This window comes from Ochotona curzoniae, unplaced genomic scaffold, assembly GCF_017591425.1.
Source record: "Ochotona curzoniae isolate NIBS_2020 unplaced genomic scaffold, NIBS_Ocur_1.0 contig_1014, whole genome shotgun sequence".
NCBI lineage: Eukaryota > Metazoa > Chordata > Mammalia > Lagomorpha > Ochotonidae > Ochotona > Ochotona curzoniae.
In genome coordinates, this window is record NW_024464920.1 from 35,962,527 (window position 1) to 35,981,109 (window position 18,583).

Below are 18,583 nucleotides of genomic sequence, written 5' to 3' on the forward strand. Positions count from 1 at the left end.
AAGTTAAAGCCAGCTTCCTCGGCACAGGGTCTGACACTAGGGGCTTCTCCAAGAATTGCCCAGAATTTCAAACCTGCACCCCAGGTCAGGGTTTCTGTAACATTCTCAAAGGCTTACAAAGTGACGGGAGGAGAGAGAGAGCGCGCCAGGTTTGGGGGTTCCTGATGGAATTATTTTCTGAGTGCTGCAGAGTAACAAGAAGTCCCTTCCTGGAGTTTATCCTCTAGCACTTGGGGTCCCTGGCCCAGAGAGATGCCTCCTGATTCCCAAGTCCCAGCTGAGAAGGGCGGCCTCGGGCCCTCGCTCTGATGCTCTGACCGTTGGAATCTGCACAAGCAGAGCGGCTCCCAGGGGCCTGCCATGTCTCTGTCTTGCACGGATAAATCTGCTGTCCTGGTGCCCATCCCCTGGCTGGGTCAGGGCATTGCCTGCCTGTCTGAAGGGAACACAAACAACTGTTTCCTGGCAGTTCTCAGCTGGGTGGGGCCACAAGAGTCATCCCTCAAACACTGGCTGCTCCGCCTCACTGCTCTGCTTTAGTCCTGCTATGGCAGCAGACAAAGGGAATTTGCTTTTTATTTTTGCTAAAGTCCAGACTAGATAATGTCACATGTTCTGCCAGCCCGGCCTCACGCATGAAGGCTTCGAAAAAGAACACTCGAACGCGCTCTCCTCAGCAGAGGAGACAGTCAGCTTTGGACCACCAAAAAGCAAAACCCACATAGCACTTCCTGGGTGATTTGATCCTATGTGAATCCATCCATCTCATCCTTTTCCCTTCCTTTGGAAGAAACTGATATAAGATTCATTAACCCTGAAGGTTGTCAAAATGGCAAGAGGTGTTCATTGCATGAAGTGTCAGTGTGACCATGGACATGAAGTTCCAAAAGCTTCGTGACTTGGGCCACACCTTGGGTACAGATGGACCACAATTCACATGCGTGTCCCTTCCCCACTTCCTCCCTGCCTTGCATGATCCTGGAGTAACGAGAGGGCTATAGCTGAACTCTCCCAGATAGACCCATGGCTTAGAGGTCTGGGCTGGGAGGGGGCAGTGCATGAGCAAGAGACAGGGCGGCCACCTGTCCACTGGCAAGGCTGGGTCACACCTGCTTCCTCTTTATCCCAAACCCAGCCTTGCCTTTCTCTTCTGTCAGGATTTTGGCACAGTGTAAGAGCAGGAAGGATTGAGTTTTAGGATGGTTTCGGAAAAGTCGAAAGAGGAAGTTCAGGAACCCACTGTAGAGGGCCCAGGGACCTGGATTTTGATCTGTTTGGGAGAGGTTGCAGTTAATCTCCACATGGCTTTGGGGGTGAGATGCAAATTCTACTTCGCTCACCTCGTGAATTTGCACATGTGGATGTGGCCTGGTACAAGGATGCACTACCCCAAGGCATGGCAGGGAATGACCTGGGAGAAAAACTGAGCTGATGGTCATGGCCAGAGGCATCGACATGACGTCCCCTGCCACCCTGTGACATTTCAGTCCCAGGAAGACACACACCATGTCTCTGAGCAGCGCTTTCAAGGCCGTAGGCACCGACCCTGGCATCATCACCTGGAGGATAGAGGTGAGCTGGGCTGGGCCGCGGCCAGCTGGCCCGGGGCTCTGCTAGACGGTTTGGGGACAGCACGGGGCAGCCTCAAAGTGCACATTTGCCTAGACCTGGCCCCTCCTGTGGGCTCCAAGCAGGTGGGTGGGAGGTGGAAGAAACGTTGCCAGCAAAATCAAACTCATCCTTAATCCAGCCTCAGTGATCCTGCTCAGTGAGTCTGCACCCCAGTGCACACCCTGGAGGGATGGACAGAACCCCAAGAGCCTACCCCAGAGCCAGCAGACTCCTGGCTGCTGTGGTCAGAACAGTGGAACTTTTTTTATTTTTCTACCAGGGCACTCTGCCTGGTGTGGGTGGGGGTACTGTCCCAAGGGGGGCATTAGTCACCACTTTTCCTGGGCCTGAGCCCTTCTGGGTGACTCTGAGCTCCCCAACATGAGAGGATAGCCTCCTCACCCTTGAGCCTGCTCTGAGCCCCACCCCCACCAGGTCACTGCAGCATGAAGCACAACAGGGACCCCTCACTGGGACACCATCATTTAGGAAGGGGAGTCAAGGCTCTCTAACGAGCCCACAGTTGCCAGGTTCCCAGTTTATTTTAAAATTCCCAGGCACCGAGATGTGTGCAGTGCTTCACGTTTTGCCGTATGGCATTCATTTTGCACTGAACACACCCAGCTGAGGCTGCAGGTGCACCTCCTTTGGAGAGGGATACAAACCCACCTGAGCCTGCACAGATGACCTCCTGGGACACAAGCTGTGTGCACAGTGACCAGCTGGGCTCTATGCACACGCCCAAGGATGGGACACTCTCTCCAGGGTCTTCCTCACGTGCCACAGCCCTGCAGACCCCAGGTGTCAGAGCTGGGGGCATTGACACAAATGCTCAGAGAGGCTGGATTTGGCAGTTTACATCCAGCTCCCCGTCCTACAAAGAGCTGTGGGCAGCTCAAGTTAGGCAAGGTGAGACACACAGGTGGCCCTGGGGAGCAGGGCAGGCATACCAGGACAGAGACCCAGATTCAGAACCCAGAGAAGAAAAAGGGCAGAGCTGGCAGGTGCTGGTGGGGTGAGGGGTGGGGAACAGGGAGGGGCTTGCTAACTCTGTGCCCAGCTGCCCCCTCTCCCCTGCCCCCTATACCAAATTACAGAGATATAGGGGTGGGGGTAGCAGGAGAGATGCAGCCTGCACACACCCCTTGTTCCTTCCAGAAGATGGAGTTGGCTCTGGTACCCATGAGCGCCCACGGCACCTTCTATGAAGGGGACTGCTACATCATCCTCTCGGTGAGCACCTCTCTCCCCAGTCCAGCCCGAACTCTGCTGGGAGAGCTGTTGGTGAGGGCAAACAGGCAGCAAGCTGGCCCCAGCTGTGTGTGGAGCACACCACCGCATTTACCACTCCCGGGGCCCAGGGCCCCACACTGGAGTGGGGGAAGGCCAGAGAATCTGAGGCTCCAAAGTGTTGTGTTCCTTCCTATGGAGGCAGGAATGGGCAGTGGGGAGGAGCAGATGGAGAGATGGACACACACAGGGAACCTGCAGGGTGAGTCCCTGGCCCAATCAGGCAAAAAGCCCCACTAGTCTCCTTTAACTTGAGAACCACAAGCTGCCAACTTTGCCCAGTGCTGGAGGTGGGAAGGAGGGAATGCGGGCTGCTGAAATGCAGGCCACGATAGCCAACCTATACAGGGGCCAGGACGATGAGTTGGGCCAGGGGCAAGTTAGAGCATGAGCCATGGTGTGCATGCTGTGCGGGTTCCTGGGGCTAGCAGCAAAGGAGATGAGACCGGCTGGTCCCTGACCCGACTTCTCTGGCTGTGTCCCAGACCCGGAGAGTGGGCAGTGCCCTCTCCCAGGACATCCACTTCTGGCTGGGAAAGGACTCCTCCCAAGATGAACAGAGCTGTGCTGCCATCTATACCACACAGCTGGACGACTACCTGGGTGGTAGCCCTGTGCAGCACCGGGAGGTCCAGCACCATGAATCCGACACCTTCCGCGGCTACTTTAAGCAGGGCATCATGTGAGTAGTAAGGACAGAACAAAGGGAAACCCAAGGGTCCACACATGCCCAGGTGGTGAGGAGGAAGTAGTTGGGAAAACACCGATTGAAACAAAGCCATCACACCAAACAACAGGATGTGCTGTACCAAATACAAGTCCAAGAGCTGTGAGCTGCTAAGGCGGAGCCCGCGGTGGGGAGAGAAGCAGGGGTGAAGCACACAGAGCAGAAAAAGACCAGGGGAAGGTCCATGAGTTAATGTGCTTAGCCCAGAAACTCTGCAGCAGAGATGAAACACAAAGGGACGGAGTCCAGGAACTCGAGGATGCTGAGGGCAAGGGGGCACAGGAAACATTGCTGAGGTCACTGGGGACCCCGAGGCAAGACCTGCAGCTGCTGTGGCTGAGAGCCAGTGAATGCCAGGGCAGGATTCCTGGGGTTGGTGGGCTTCGAGTAGGATTTAAGACCATCTTGCCAGGCCCTGCCTCTGCTGGTTTTGTTGCCATCACCCCCAGGGTGCAGGATGCCCCTGGGCCCTTCCCAGCTGCCTCCTCAGAATCTGGCACAGAACCCGGCAGGTGCTCCATGAATAACAGAATGGCTGTTCCCTTAGCTACAAGAAGGGGGGTGTGGCCTCAGGCATGAAGCATGTGGAGACCAACACAGTGGACGTGAAGCGGCTGCTGCACGTGAAGGGCAAGAGACACGTCAGGGCCATGGAGGTGAGCCCCACCCGCACCTTGCCACCAGGGACCTGTGTCCAGTGCAGCCACACAGCTTCCTCCTAAACCATGCTGACCTTCAACTGCAGGTGGACATGAGCTGGGACAGTTTTAACCTAGGAGACGTCTTCCTGCTAGACCTGGGGAAGGTCATCCTCCAGTGGAATGGCCCAGAGAGCAGCAGTGGGGAGCGCCTGAAGGTAAAACTTGCTCCTCTCCCGTAATCCCGGCCACAGGGCATGCACCTCTTCCTCTCTGCCCCCACACCAGCTCTGCCCCAAGTCTTGGAGTCTATGGTGCAGTCCTGGGCTCCTGGGCTGCTCCCCCTCAACTGCCAGCAGGAGCAGCTGAAGGCTTTCTTGGGCTTTTTCCACAGGCCATGCTCCTGGCAAAAGACATCCGCGACAGGGAGCGAGGGGGCCGGGCCGAGATAGGTGTGATTGAGGGTGACCAGGAGGCAGCCAGCCCGGAGCTGATGAAGATCCTCCAGGATAACCTGGGCCGCCGCACCCTCATCAAGCCTGCCTTGCCCGATGAGGCCGTGGATCAGCAGCAGAAATCCAGCATCACGCTGTACCAGTGAGTTCCCTATGCTGGTGGCTGACTGGAAGGGGTCCCTACTGAGCCAGGAGCTCTGCTTGGCTGTTTGCTCTGGGTGTAAGCATCAGGCTTTCTTATTTTATTTTTGCAAGGTTGACTGATGGTCATAACAGGCAGTTAGAGTCAGATCTTTCATCTGCTGGCTCCGTCTTCAAATGGCCACAACAGTCAGGCAGTCAGGAGCCTAGACTCCCCACAGCTCTCTCCCACATGGGTGCAGGGGCCCAAGGACTGGGAGTTATCCTCCCCTGCTGTCCCAGGGGATTAGCAGGGAGGTGATTGGATCTCATACCAGTGCTCCATTGCTAACAGCCACTCAACCCACAATGCCAGCCCTGGCTTTCGTCTTGGTCCTTTTCAAATGCAGCTGCTAGGAGCAGCCAGAAGATCCTGCAGTCAACGAAGCAGCTACCTTCCCTGATTATTGGCGGTGCTTGAGACCCCTGGAGGAGACTTTCCTCTGCTCTGGTCTAGACGTGCCCAGGGTTGCAGAAGGGATGAGAACACTGTGTGCACACCATGCCCATCTCAGGAAGTCAGACTCTGCAGAATAACTGGGACAAAGCATACACCCATTTCAGAGTGCTTGAGTTCAAGTCCTTGCTCTACTCCATGCCAATACAGACCCTGGGAGGCAATGTGATGGCTTGGTTAGGCCCCTGCCACCCACAGGGAAAACCTAGATTGAGTTCACAGCCCTTTTTTAAAAAAATTTTGTTTTTATAAGAAAACTTAATTTATAGAGAGAAGGGGAGACAAAAAGAAAGATTTTCTGTCCACTGGTTCACTTCCCAAGTGACCACAATGGCCAGAGGTGAGCTGATTTGAAGCCAGGACCCAGGAGCTTTTTCTGGGTCTCCCACTTGGGTGCAGGGTCCCAAGGCTTTGGGCCATCCTTCACTGCTTTCCCAGGCAGCTGAGATATGAACTGGCACCCATATGGGATTCCAGCGTAATCAAGGTGAGGATTTAGCCACTAAGCTACCATACCAAGCCTGAGTTCACAGCTCTAGTCTGAGTTCAACTCAGCCCCAACCATTGTGGACATTTTAGGGAGTAAAACAGCAAGTGGGGATACACTTTCTCTACTTCTACATAAATAAATAAATATTTAAAACACAAATACACACAAAGCCCAAAAAACACCCAGCTGGCAGAGAAGGCCCAAGCTAACTTCTCCCCATCTCCAGGGTCTCAGATGCAGCTGGACAGCTGGCCGTCACCGAGGTGGCAGTGAAGCCACTGGTCCAGGACTTGCTGAACCACAATGTAAGTAGAACTCACGTGGATGCTCTGGGATGGGGACTGGGGGAGGCATCAGAGCCCCAAGCTGCAGAAACAGCCTGGGCAAGCAACTTCCTGCCGGTCTTGGGCTGCAGTAACCCTGTGTCCCTCTGCCTGCCTCAGGACTGTTACATCCTGGACCAAAGAGGAACCAAGATCTACGTGTGGAAAGGAAGGGGAGCCACAAAGGTTGAGAAGCAGGCGGCCATGGCCAAAGCCCTGGTAGGAGGCGCAGACGTACAAACCTTGTCCGGCTCACTGAGCCAGTGATGTTTTAGACAGGGGTGGGGGTAGAAGGGCGGAGTGCCAGGGCAGGTGCTGCAGCTGTCCACACCAGGTTCAGAGTCAAACAGACCAGAATTCACACCCAGGACTGCCTTTGCCCCCTGGATGCCTTTCATACCCAACCCTCTGCCTCACACTGAACACAGGGTCACTGCCACCTCCCCAGCTGGGGGGACTTGGAGCAGTACTGGGCACACTGCACCTGCTTCACAGAAGGAGACTGCTAATAGTGAAAGGTTGGCAGGCACCAAGGCAAGTGGCCCTGCATTCGAGGGGCTGGGGAGTTTGGTGGAGAACCCTGAATCAGCTCAGCTGGTCTCACAGAACTGCAAATGAGCTGACAGGCAGGACACCCAGGCAATAGAGTGGCAGGCTTTGGAAGGACACTGCTCGGCAGGTGCCACACAAGCATTTACCTTAACGGCCACAGGCCAATACTGCTCCCTTCCGGTCCTATGGTGAGGCAAGCAACTTGTTCCTGAGACAGGCATGAGTTAGAACCTGGCTCTGCCTCCCACGGGGGAGGGTCCCTACCAGGTGGCTTCCCAAGGGGTGAATACAAGCCCAGTATAGTTCTGGGCTGATCTTGTCGTGGGGGGTGTCATCTGCAGAGCTTCCTCAAGCTGAAGGGCTACCCCAGCAGCACCAACGTGGAGACAGTCAATGACGGGGCTGAGTCAGCCATGTTCAAGCAGCTCTTTCAAAAGTGGACAGTAAAGGACCAGGCCACAGGCCTTGGGAAAACATTCAGCATCGGCAGAATCGGTGAGGCTGTGCCCACCCGTGGCCCTCCAGACAGGCGGGCAGACACAGATGTTCCCTTACTCACTTGGCCTTCCCCCACTCCGTCCCTGCAGCTACGTTTTTCCAGGACAAGTTTGATGTAACTTTGCTACACACCAAGCCGGGAGTTGCAGCCCAGGAAAGAATGGTCGATGATGGCAGTGGGAAAGTTGAGGTGAGGGATGGGCGCAGTGGGTGGACTCTGGCTGGGGGACAGCTGCATCCCATGTAGTTGGAGTGCCCTATTGAGTTCTGGCTTTTCTGCTTCCAATGCTGCTCCCTGCTAATGCGCCTGGGAGATGCAGAGGATGGCCCAAGTGCTTGTGCATCAGCTACCCCTGTGCAAGACCTAGACGGAGCTCCTGGCTTCAGCCTGGCCCTGCCCTGGCCGGTGTGAGCATTTGGGCACTGAATCTCATTTCTCTCTGCCTCTCTCCACCTGCCTTTCAAATCAATATCTTTTAAAAAAATTTATTTATTTTCATTGGAAAGGGAAATTTATAGAGAGAAGGAGAGACAGCAAGAAAAATTTCCCATCTGCTGGTTCACTCCCCAGATGGCCGAGACAGCTAGAGCCGAGCTGATCTAAAGCTAGGAGCCAGGAACCTCCTCCAGGTTTCCCATGTGGGTGCAGGGTCCGAAGCACTTATGCCATTCTCCACTGCTTTCCCAGGTCACAAGCAGGGAGCTGGATGAGAAGTGGAATAACCAGGATATGAACTGGCACCCATATGGGATGCCAGCCCTTGGAGGGTGGAAGATTAGTTATCTCAGCCACTGCACTGGCCCTATTAATAAATATATTTTTTTAATTAACACATTCCATGACAGCCAGATGGGGATAGCCCTGGCTCTCTGGGCTGTGTAGAACTGGGGTAGGGCCGGGGGATCGGAAGAGAAGGAGGTTCAGGCGAGGTGAGAGCAGAGTTCCTTTGCTGTTCCTTGCTCTCCGGCACCTCAGGAGTAACCTCTGAACCCCACAGGGCTCTCCAGGCAAATGAGGGGAGCAGCCCAGCCCCAAACATGCAGTTGTCGGTCACTCACCTGGTACACACCCCCCAATACCATCACTAGCTTGCAAGACCAAGTCCTGGGCAGGGCAGAGGGAAGAGGGAGAGTGCACCTGACCAGGGACTGGATTCAGATCATGAAACTTTGATGAACACGCCCTGCTGGGAAAGAAGAACCACAGGGGCAGGAGTGCCTGGAGTGAGCACCCTCTTCACCTGGATTCTGGCTCAGCAGGCCCTCACCCAGGCTACCATCTCTCTCTCCCCCACCACCAAGGTCTGGAGAATTGAGAACCTGGAGCTCGTCCCCGTGGACCACTCACAGTATGGCTTCTTTTATGGGGGAGATTGTTATCTGGTCCTGTACACGTACGAGGTCAACAGGAAGCCGCACCACATCCTGTACATCTGGCAGGTTGGTGTGCCTGGCCCCAGCTCTCAGCCTTGGACCCTGATTCGCCTCCCCTGGTCGTTGGGGAAGCAGGGTCCGGGACTCGCCTCTCCTTCAATGCACACAGGGCCGCCACGCCTCCCAGGATGAGCTGGCAGCCTCAGCATACCAGGCGGTGGAGGTAGACCAGCAGTTTGGCGGGGCCCCTGTGCAGGTCCGGGTCAGCATGGGGAAGGAGCCACGGCACTTCATGGCCATCTTCAAAGGGAAGCTGGTCATCTTTGAGGTGAGGCTCCTGAGAGAAGATCACTCCAGAGGTGGAGGGGTGGTGGAAATGCTGAGACCTTACCGACCAGTAAGGGGGAGGTGGGCAATGGGAAGCAGGGCCAGGATTACACTGAGGGACAAGAGAGGGTGGATCTCTCAGACACGCCAGGGATCCCGATCGCCTAGGGCTTCTTGTCCCAGCCACTGCTTCACATCCAAGGTCTACCGGCCTCTGACCCCTGCTGGCCCCCAAGCCTTGTCTTTCCTTAGTCAGCTTTGAGTGCTGGCTTCCTCAACTGTCTAAAGAAATGATGCTTACTTCATAGAGCAAAGATGAGGATCAGAGGAAAGATGTAGGATGGCAGCAGGTGCTGAGCCTGGCACGGAACAACATTCTCAGGATGAAACTCAGTATGGGGATGGGGGTGTGGGAGACCAGTGCTGTGGCTCAGCACATTAAGCCACTGCCTGCAGTGTCAGCATTCCATGTGGGCACCAGTTCGAGTCCCAGAACTTCCACTGCCAATCTACCTCCCTGCTAACGTGCCTGGGAAGCAGCAGAGGATGGCCCAAGGCTTTGGGCCTCTGCACCCACCTGGAAGATCCAGATGAAGCTCTTGGCTCCTGGCTTTGGTCTGGCCCAGCTACAACCAATGCAGCCATTTACAGAGTGAACTGAAGAACTCTCTTCTTCTCTTTCTCTGTAATGCTGCCTTTCAAATAACTACATAAATCTGTAAAATAAAGAAATCCATGCAAGCCAGTGTTGTGAGCACCCAGCTACAGCCCACCCTGACCCCTCCCACTGGCCTAGGAGCTCAGGTGTAGGGACAGTGGTCACATGTGTCCAAGGTCCCCACGGCCAGCGCAGGGCTGTGCTCCTGTGGGTCCCAACTCCACTCTCCTTCTTCTCTCCAGGGAGGGACTTCCAGGAAGGGAAATGCTGAGCCCGAACCTCCAGTGAGACTCTTCCAGATTCGAGGAAACAACAAATCCAACACCAAGGCCGTGGAGGTACCAGCCTTTGCTTCCTCCCTCAACTCCAACGATGTGTTCCTGCTGCGGACCCAAGCGGAGCACTACCTGTGGTGCGGCAAGGTAGGGGTGCCCCGCCCCAGGCTCAGCTTCCACACAGGCCCATCAGAGCCCATCCGCTGGTTTACTCCCCAAATGGCCCCAACAGCCAGAGCTGGACTGATCCAAAGCCTTCAGAAGCCAGCAAACCTCCTTCTGGGTCTCCCACATGGGTTCAGAGATCCAAGCACTTGGGCAATCCTCTCCTGTTTTCCCAGGCACATCAGTGGGGAGCTGGATCAGACTCGAATCAGTGCTCATAGGGAATGCCAACACTGCAGGAGACAGCTTTACCCACTACACCACAGCACTGGCCTGAAATAAAGAATTTTTTAAAGCTACCATGAGGCACTATTGGCCACTCTGCTTACGTGGCTACAGGAGTCAATGGTGTGGGTTTCAGGCAGAGCAGAAGGAGCTTCCATCAGTGCTGTAGGAACACAAAATGGGACAGCGCTTGGAAAGCAGCCTGACAGGTTCTTGTGAGAGTGAACTTGTGTTGACCATATGTCCCAGCCATCCAACCCTGGGTGTTGGCCCAAGTGAAATAGTAAGCTACCCTCATTCCAAAAGCTGTGCACAAATGTGTATAGCACCTCTATGTGTTACCACCACACTGGGAAAAACCCAGCTGGAAAACGGGTCAAGAGTGGTACATCCATATAAAGGAACACTATTCAGTAATGGCGAAGGACAGACAGGGCAGATGTCTAACTGTTAAGATGCCCGTGTCCAGTATCAGAGCACCTGGGTCCAACACCAGCTCCAACTCTGACTCTGGCTTCCTGCAAGCACAGCTCCCAGGAGGCATCTGGGACAGCTCAGGCCATTGGGTCCCTTCCCCTGCAGGAGACCCAGACTGCATTCCCCACTCCTGGCTCTGACCTGGCCCCATCCAAGCCATTTTGAATTAACCTGCAGATGGTTGCTCTTGCTCTTTCTGTCTCTCAAATAGAAGCAAGTTATAAAAACCAGGGAGTAAAAATGAAGGACCCACTACACAATCACGAGAATGAATCTCAGATTCCTCCAGCTGGGGGAGGGAAGCCAGATGCAGAGGCTGAAGATTGTGGCTCCGTTATGGCCTTCTGCAAAAAGGCAAAACTAGAGATGGAGGACAGGGTAGTGGCTGCCAGAGGCAAAGATTCAGGGGGCTGATCCCTAAGGGAATGCAGGGGAATGTGGGTGGCAGGGCTGCGGATCTTGACTGAAGTGTGGCAACTCGAATCTATGTGTTTGTCAAGGCTCATAGGACTGCATGCCAGAATGAGTTTATTTTACTATATGTCATCATTCAAATTCATTTTTCTCCAGAAAAAAAAAAATAAATAAAAACCAAAACATGAGAATAGAAGCCCAAACACCTTAAAACTGAAAGTGAAATAGAAAGTGACTCCTGGCAACACCCACCACAGGTCCACAGTCTGCTCCTCCCCCTCTTCCCAGCATCACAGCATACCCGTTTCCTATAAGGCTGATCCCAGCTGGCTTATCATTCTAGAAGCTTCTCATCCAACACCTGGATGCCCTGGTGCCGCTGACCTGTGTTTTACCCCACTCACAGGGGTCTAGCGGGGACGAGCGGGCAATGGCTAAGGAACTAGCCGTGCTTCTCTGTGATGGTGCAGAGGACACTGTGGCCGAGGGCCAGGAACCGGCTGCCTTCTGGGACCTCCTGGGAGGGAAGACTCCCTACGCCAACGACAAAAGGTGGGACGGCGCGCTCCTGGGCGCCCCCTGCCGGCCAGGCTGGTGAACGGCAACAAAGCCCACCGTCTCTCCGTTTCCAAACGGCTGAGAGGGTCTGCCCACCGGCTGTGTTACAGACTGCAGCAGGAAGAGCTGGACGTCCAGCCCCGGCTCTTTGAGTGTTCCAACAAGACCGGCCGCTTCGTGGTCACTGAGGTCACGGACTTTAACCAGGACGACTTAGAACCGAGTGATGTGATGCTGTTGGACACTTGGGACCAGGTAAGAAGCAGCCACCAGGCCCAGGAGTTCCCTCTAGTGGAGGTTGAGGTTGTTAACCGCACAACCTCAGGGTTAACTCCAGGGAGCCCCAGACCATCCCCGACTCAATCCCACACCTGTCAGTGGTGACCCCGTGGGAGGCATCTACTTTGCTGTGAGGCCAGTAAAGAACAGAACAGGAGGTGTTTAAAGCCTTGCTGTCTTGGGCATTCTCCAACCCCTGCCCTCTGTTTTGGCAAAGCCAGCCTTTCCAGAGCATAGCAGGGGCAATAGTAATGGGTACCACATGCAGAAAGGACTGGCATCTCTGGGGATACTAGCGTGTTCCAGCACGCCTCCCAGCGGTATGTGCCTGGATGGCCACCAGTGACCACAAGGGGATGCTCAGCCAGGCACTGGTTCAGAAGAGGAGAGCTTAGTTTGGGCGAGGACGGTTGATGTGTCTTTGCCCAGAGGCAGCCAGGAGGGTCCGGCCACAGGTTGGATTCGGGAAGCCCAAGTTCAAGGGAGAGCTCGGGTTTGGAGATGGAGATCGGGTGATGCCCTAAGCCAAGATGATGACAGACACCCAGGGATTCTGGAAAAGTCTGTCTCCCTGCTGAACAAGTCAGGCCATTCTCTGTGACTGTGAATTGCTGAGGGGGGAAAGATGGGACAGTGTGATGGGCTTGAAACACAGTTCCCGGAACAAGCTCAGAGAAACGCAGGAAACCCGTGCCACAACAGGTGTTCCTGTGGATCGGGGCTGAGGCCAACGCCACAGAGAAGGAGAGGGCCCTGGCAACAGCCCAGGAGTATCTGCACACTCACCCCGGCGGCCGGGATGCTGACACCCCCATCCTGATCATCAAACAGGGCTTCGAGCCGCCCACCTTCACCGGCTGGTTCCTGGCCTGGGACCCTCACATCTGGAGCGTAAGAACGGAGCTGGGGAGATGCCTGCCTGCTTGCCAGGGAGCTCGGAGATCAGGGCTCTGTGGGGGAGGGGAGAGGATGCAGGACATCCCCACCACCACCTGCCCGCTCTGCCACATTACTCCCTTTCTCACCACTTCCTTTCCAGCAGTAAATCCAGTGAGCATGTTTGTTAGCAGCTACCAGGGGTGTGAAGCACTAAGCACTATCTTATCATAACCACACCCCATTCATTTATTTTTACAGCCATTCTGATAGCCAACATGGCACTGTTCCCACTTCATAACTGAGGCATTCAGTGGGAGAAGTTATTTGCCAAAGTCATCATAACCAATAGCAAGAAGTCAACTTTTTCTAATTTAAAAAAAAAATGCTTTTAAAGATTTCTTTATTTTTGGGATTGGCGCTATGGCATAGCGATTAAAGTCCTAGCCTTGAACATGCCAGGATCCCATATGGTCGCCGGTTCTGATCCCGGCGGCCCTGCTTCCCATCCAGCTCCCTGCTTGTGGCCTGGGAAAGCATTCAAGGACGGCCCAAAGCTTTGGGACCCTGTACCCGTGTGGGAGACCTGGAAGAAGCTCTTGGCTCGTGGTTTCAGATCAGCTCATCTCTGGTCGCTGTGGCTGCTTGGGGAGTGAACCATTGGATGGAAGATCTTCCTCTCTGCCTCTCCTCCTCTCTGAATATCTGCCTTTCCAATAAAAATAAGTCCTTAAAAAAATTAAGATTTATTTATTTTTATTAGAGAGTCAGATTTACAGAGAGAAGGAAAAACAGAGAAAGATCTTCCATCCACGGCCTCACTCACCAAGTGACCACAACAGCAAGAGCTGAGCTGATTCAAAGCCAGGAGCCTGGAGCTTATTCCGGGTCTCCCACGCAGGTGCAAGGTCCAAAGGCTTTGGACCATCCTAGGCTGCTTTCCCAGGCCACAAGCAGGGAGTTGAATGGGAAGTGGGGCAGCCGATACACAAACTGGTGCCCAAATGGTATCCCAGAGGTTGCAAGGCGAGGATTTAGCCAATAGGATATTGTGCTGGGCCCTCTAATTTTGTTTAAGCTTTAAGATATATATCTGATGATTCACTTCCCAAGTGGCTACAACAGCCAGAGCTGAGCTGATTCAAAGCCAGGAGCCTGGAGCTTATTCCAGGTCTCCCATGCAGGTGTAGGGTCCTAAGGCTTTGGGCTGCCCTTGACTGCTTTCCCAGGTTGCAAGCAGGGAGCTGAATGGGAAGAATGGCAGCAGGGATTAAAGCCAGCGTCCATATGGGATCCTGGCACGTTCAAGGTGAGGACTTTAGCCACTAGGCTACCACTCCAGGAAGATAAAGAGAGATCTTTTGTTCTCTGTTCACTATCCAAATAACTGAAATGACAGGAGCTAGGCCAATCCAAAGCCTGGAGCCAGGAGTTTCTTTTGGGGCTCTCATGAGGGTGCAAGGGCCCAAGCACTTGGACCATCCTCTGCTGCTTTCCCAGGCACATTAGCAGGGAGCTGGATCAGAAGTCGAGCAGCCAAAGCTCGAGCCAGCGCCATTTGGGGACGCCAGCATTGCAGGAGGCTTAATCTAGTGCTCTTGCAGCGCTAGCCCCTAACCTGGTGCTCCACAGCTCCGGCCCAGCTTCTTGGCCTTCACTTCCTGCACAGAGGACTGAGGGCGCCATCAGGGGATGCAGACCACGTTGTCCATGACAGATTATTTTCACCTGCCCCTGAGATGCCGAGGTCCTCAAACTTGTCTGCTTTTCTTGAAGATGCTAAAGAGATGTCGGGTGTCACTTGCCTCTCAGCAGCCCTTCATTCTGTGTTTCCTCTTTTTAGGAAGGAAAATCCTACGAACAACTGAAAGAAGAGCTAGGAGACGCGGCTGCCATTCGGAGAATCACTGCCGTGAGTCAGTGGGGTCGGCTCCTGGAGAATAAAGTCACACTGCTGACACCACAGGGCCAAACCCCACTGTGTCCTTCTTAGTACTTCACTAGCTGTCTGCTTGGGTCCCCCCCCCCCACTTGGTTTTAAAGATTTAATTACTTATTTCAGACCAGACCAGTGATATAGCCTTTCAAGTAAAAATAATTAACAAAATATTTATTTATCTGCAAGGCAGAATGACAGAAGAAAGAGAGGGAGATCTTCCATCTGTTGGTTCACTCCCCAAATGGCTGCAATGATCAGAGCCGAACCAGTCCAAAGGCAGGTGCCAGGAGCTCTTTTCAGGTCTCCCATGTGGGCACAGGGGCCTGAGGACTTGGAGCATCTTCTGCTGCTTCCCCAGGCACATTAGCAGGGAGCTGCACTGCAGACAGAGTAGTTAGGCTCAAATCTCTGCTCATCTGGGGCACCAGCATCGTAGGCGGAGGCTTAGCCATGACACGACAGTGCCAGCCTTTATTTTTAAGACAGTAGTTTTGTTCTCAGTTCAGGAAGGTGGTCTGATGAGGAGCCTGACTCTAAGACTTGATTCCTTACTCATTAAAAAATAACCTTCGCATCAAAGTAGACAAGGAGAGGAGTGTGCATTTGGTAAATATAAATAAAGCAATGGTTACCAGAAGCAGAGCCTCTGGCCAGGAACCCGACAGCTTTAAAGCCGGGCGGCATGCACAGCATCAGGTGTCCCACCATCTGGTAGTGTCGTCCTGGCTCTGCTCCAAGCCCAGGTCCCAAAGCTGCAGGGGCTGTGGGGTCTTTAAATTGTGCTTAAGTCAAGTACGACTCCAACCTGAAGACCTTTAGAGGCTGGAAATGCAGGGCCCTGAATCAAGGTGCCCGACAGCATGAGGGATTCCAGTGTCTAGATGAAGACATATGCCAAACTGGGGAGAGCAGCATCTCCTTGTGCTTGCTAAGCAGCCTTCCCAAGAAGGCAGCTCCAACCCTGGAGCATTGTCAGCTTCCCAAGGTTCGATATGCGCAGCCAGGGCTGGGCACTGGTCTGCTCCAAGTGATTACGAGGCACAAGGTAGTGTCACCATGTTCAATACCAGCCCCCTCTGCTCCCCCTCCCCACACACAAACCGAGTGGCCTTTCTTCTCAGTGTCTACATTCCTATCCAGGACATGAAGAATGCAACCCTTTCCCTGGATTCCGAGGACAGTGAGCCAAAATACTATCCTGTAGAAATTCTGCTGAAAAAGCAGCCTCAGGAGCTGCCTGAGGGCGTGAACCCTGCCAAAAAGGAGGTGAGTGCCCAGTGCAAGTGGAATAAACAGGATGGTCCTGGCACGGGGCTGGCCCTTGCTGTACAACTAGAGCTACTGAGTAGTTCAACCCCCACTGCCAAGGCTTGCTCTAGTCTCTCTCCAGCCTGGGTCCATTCCCCTCCCCCTTTCTGCCACTGGCAAATCCAGCTATGGTACGCTGTTGTGTTCCTACTGTTTTTCACCCATAGCTGCAACCCATCTCCCATGGGAAAGTGTGAGCATCTTTTAAGACAAATACCACTGAAAACACATCAAACGACTCCCCACTGTTCATAGAAGAGTCCGCTGACCTTGCAGCGTGGCCCTTGCTACCGCTCTTGTCCCATCTCACACATCAGTACCCGCTTTACTTCCTGGCCCCTGCTCCCTGCACAGAGTGATGCTAGCCTGGCAGCCTTTACATTTGCTAGTGCACCTGCAAACACATCCTTCTCTCAGCTCGTTACAGAGCCAGCTCCCTTCTGCCAGTTAGGCCTTGGCTCCAGCATCATGGCCCCCAACTTCCCTGAGTTCTGCTACTCCTTGCCTCCATGGCTCCGGTCCCTTTACACTTCCTTCCGCGCTTTTATCGCCTCTAGTAGCATCCTTTCGTCTTATTCACTGTCCTAGTCTCAGCACCTAAAACTGTGCCTGGCTGGCACTTCCCGAGTTTCAGTCGAGTTAACACATCCACACTGAAGGAATGAATTCATTTTCCCCTTAAAGGAGTTGATTGGGGAAGTCTAGATTTCCCACCATGTTGCTTCTAACAGCCCTTAAATATCTGGGCTCTAACAACTTTCTGGACATGGTATTAATCATCTTTGCCTTGAAAATAGTCTTTACAAAGGCATAAATGTTAGAAGTGCATGCTCTCAGCAAGATCTGCCTGATCTTGCATGTGAAGATTTCTGGGTAAATACGCTCATGAAAATAGGAAGCAAGGAAGAGCCTCACTCAGCATAGCTCTCCATCCTCCTTCCCCTGTCTCACATCTGAGATTCACCCATCTTCTAGAAGCCGTTTCCCGTTCTTCTGGCAACAGACTGGTATTAGCTAGGACTGTGAGCACAGGCCACCTGGGCCCCCACAGACTGCAGGACACCTCTCCTATGCGTCCCTCAAGTCCATGACAGCTTTCTGGAGGAATTCATCTCACCTCCTCCTACAAAGATCCTCGCAGGACAGCCCTTCCCCCTTCCTGCCTCTTCCAGCGTCGCTCCTGGTGGCACCCACGGAAGTCACACCTTCCCTCTAACTACAAACTGTGCTTGCTCCCTTAGAATTACCTCTCCGACCAGGATTTTGTGGCTGTGTTCGGCATCCCAAGGGGGCAGTTTGCTGCTCTGCCCGGCTGGAAGCAGCTCCAACTCAAGAAAGAAAAGGGCCTTTTTTGAGGCAGGTGGGCAGAGGGAACTTCCCAGCCAAAGAAGAGAGCAGAAAGAGGCAGCAGAGAATCCCCTGCCAACCTCTCCCTAACACAGCTCCTTCACTGTCGGTACAAGCATCTGCAAAGGCCAGCATGGCCTCCATTTTGTTCTCCCCTCATCTTTGCATCCCTTGGTGGTTAAACACTGAAAATGTTAACCACCCACTTCGTGGGTTTTGCGGCCTTCTAGCTAAAGAGAGCAAATTGCATGACTCAGGAGATGTCGAAAAGAGAGAACCTCCCCCCAAAAAACTAAGCTTAAAATGGTTAGTATGGTGCCAGGACCTAGACTTAGGTTCAGAATTTCTGAAACCTATTGAACGTAGAGTGTGTTAGCCCATGTTCGCCAAGGTCAAGATCTAAATGTCAGATCTGTCATGTGAGAGCATTTTTAAATTTTCAAATAAAGGCAACAGTGCAAGCATCTGGGGCTTATTTTGGTATCTGGGGTTTGCATGTCACGGTGATATTTCATCCCATTGGAAAGTGAGGGGTGATGGAGAATGAGCTCCCTGGGTAACTGGGCCGCTGTGGTCCCAAACTCTGGGCCAAGAATGTCCCTAACTGCCTTACAGCTGTCCAGGAAACCTCACAATCCTCACACCCACACCCCACCATCCATGTGAGAAACAGTAAGCCTGTGAAACAACCAGACTCAGGTGTATACCATGAGCTCCCACAGTCCACTGCACACCCACCCAGGGTGCATGCCACCAGCCCCCACAGCCCACTACACACCCACCCATGGTGCATGCCCTGAGCCCCCACAGCCACCAGATGAGCCCACACTCCACACCCTAAAGTCTGAATGGTCAGTCCCAAAAGAATCATGTACCCCAAGTTCCCTGAGTGAGGCAGACCCAGGTGGGAGCATAGTGTGCAAGCTCACAGAGCAAACATAGGACACAAGACTTGCATGTAATGGAAAAGGGGTAGGAATTTCAGGGGTGCCGCAAGGAGTCCATGCTGGAGGGGACACAGCACACGGGGGATGAGCCTGTGTCCCAGCTGCCCTGTCACACCAGTTAAGTAACCACCTGTCTTCTAATGCCTGTCATCAGGAAGCCCCAGACAGCTAAACCCCGCATTATTCAAGCAAT

The 18,583-nt window shown here is 53.7% G+C and overlaps 1 protein-coding gene across 1 annotated transcript; it reads left to right on the forward strand.

Moving 5' to 3' along the window:
• The first annotated feature begins 1,425 nt into the window (after positions 1-1,425).
• AVIL (advillin) lies at positions 1,426-17,899 on the forward strand. Its single transcript, XM_040982774.1, has 19 exons — positions 1,426-1,572; positions 2,770-2,844; positions 3,387-3,583; positions 4,176-4,284; positions 4,374-4,484; positions 4,661-4,863; positions 6,075-6,153; positions 6,292-6,390; positions 7,065-7,218; positions 7,311-7,411; positions 8,524-8,661; positions 8,765-8,923; positions 9,823-10,002; positions 11,543-11,688; positions 11,805-11,949; positions 12,676-12,864; positions 14,693-14,761; positions 15,929-16,054; positions 17,338-17,899. The coding sequence occupies exons 1-19, from the start codon at positions 1,507-1,509 to the stop codon at positions 17,449-17,451; spliced, it is 2,460 nt and encodes an 819-aa protein (XP_040838708.1). The 5' UTR covers positions 1,426-1,506; the 3' UTR covers positions 17,452-17,899.
• Positions 17,900-18,583: the final 684 nt, after the last annotated feature.

What these genes read in the sequence shown, in the direction of transcription:
- AVIL (XM_040982774.1), top strand. Translation starts at nt 1,507, where the DNA reads ATGTCTCTGAGCAGCGCTTTCAAGGCCGTAGGCACCGACCCTGGCATC. An exon ending in AGGACTTGCTGAACCACAAT is followed by an intron (nt 6,154 to 6,291) that starts GTAAGTAGAACT and finishes TGCCTGCCTCAG; the next exon opens with GACTGTTACATCCTGGACCA. An exon ending in GGAAGCTGGTCATCTTTGAG is followed by an intron (nt 8,924 to 9,822) that starts GTGAGGCTCCTG and finishes TCTTCTCTCCAG; the next exon opens with GGAGGGACTTCCAGGAAGGG.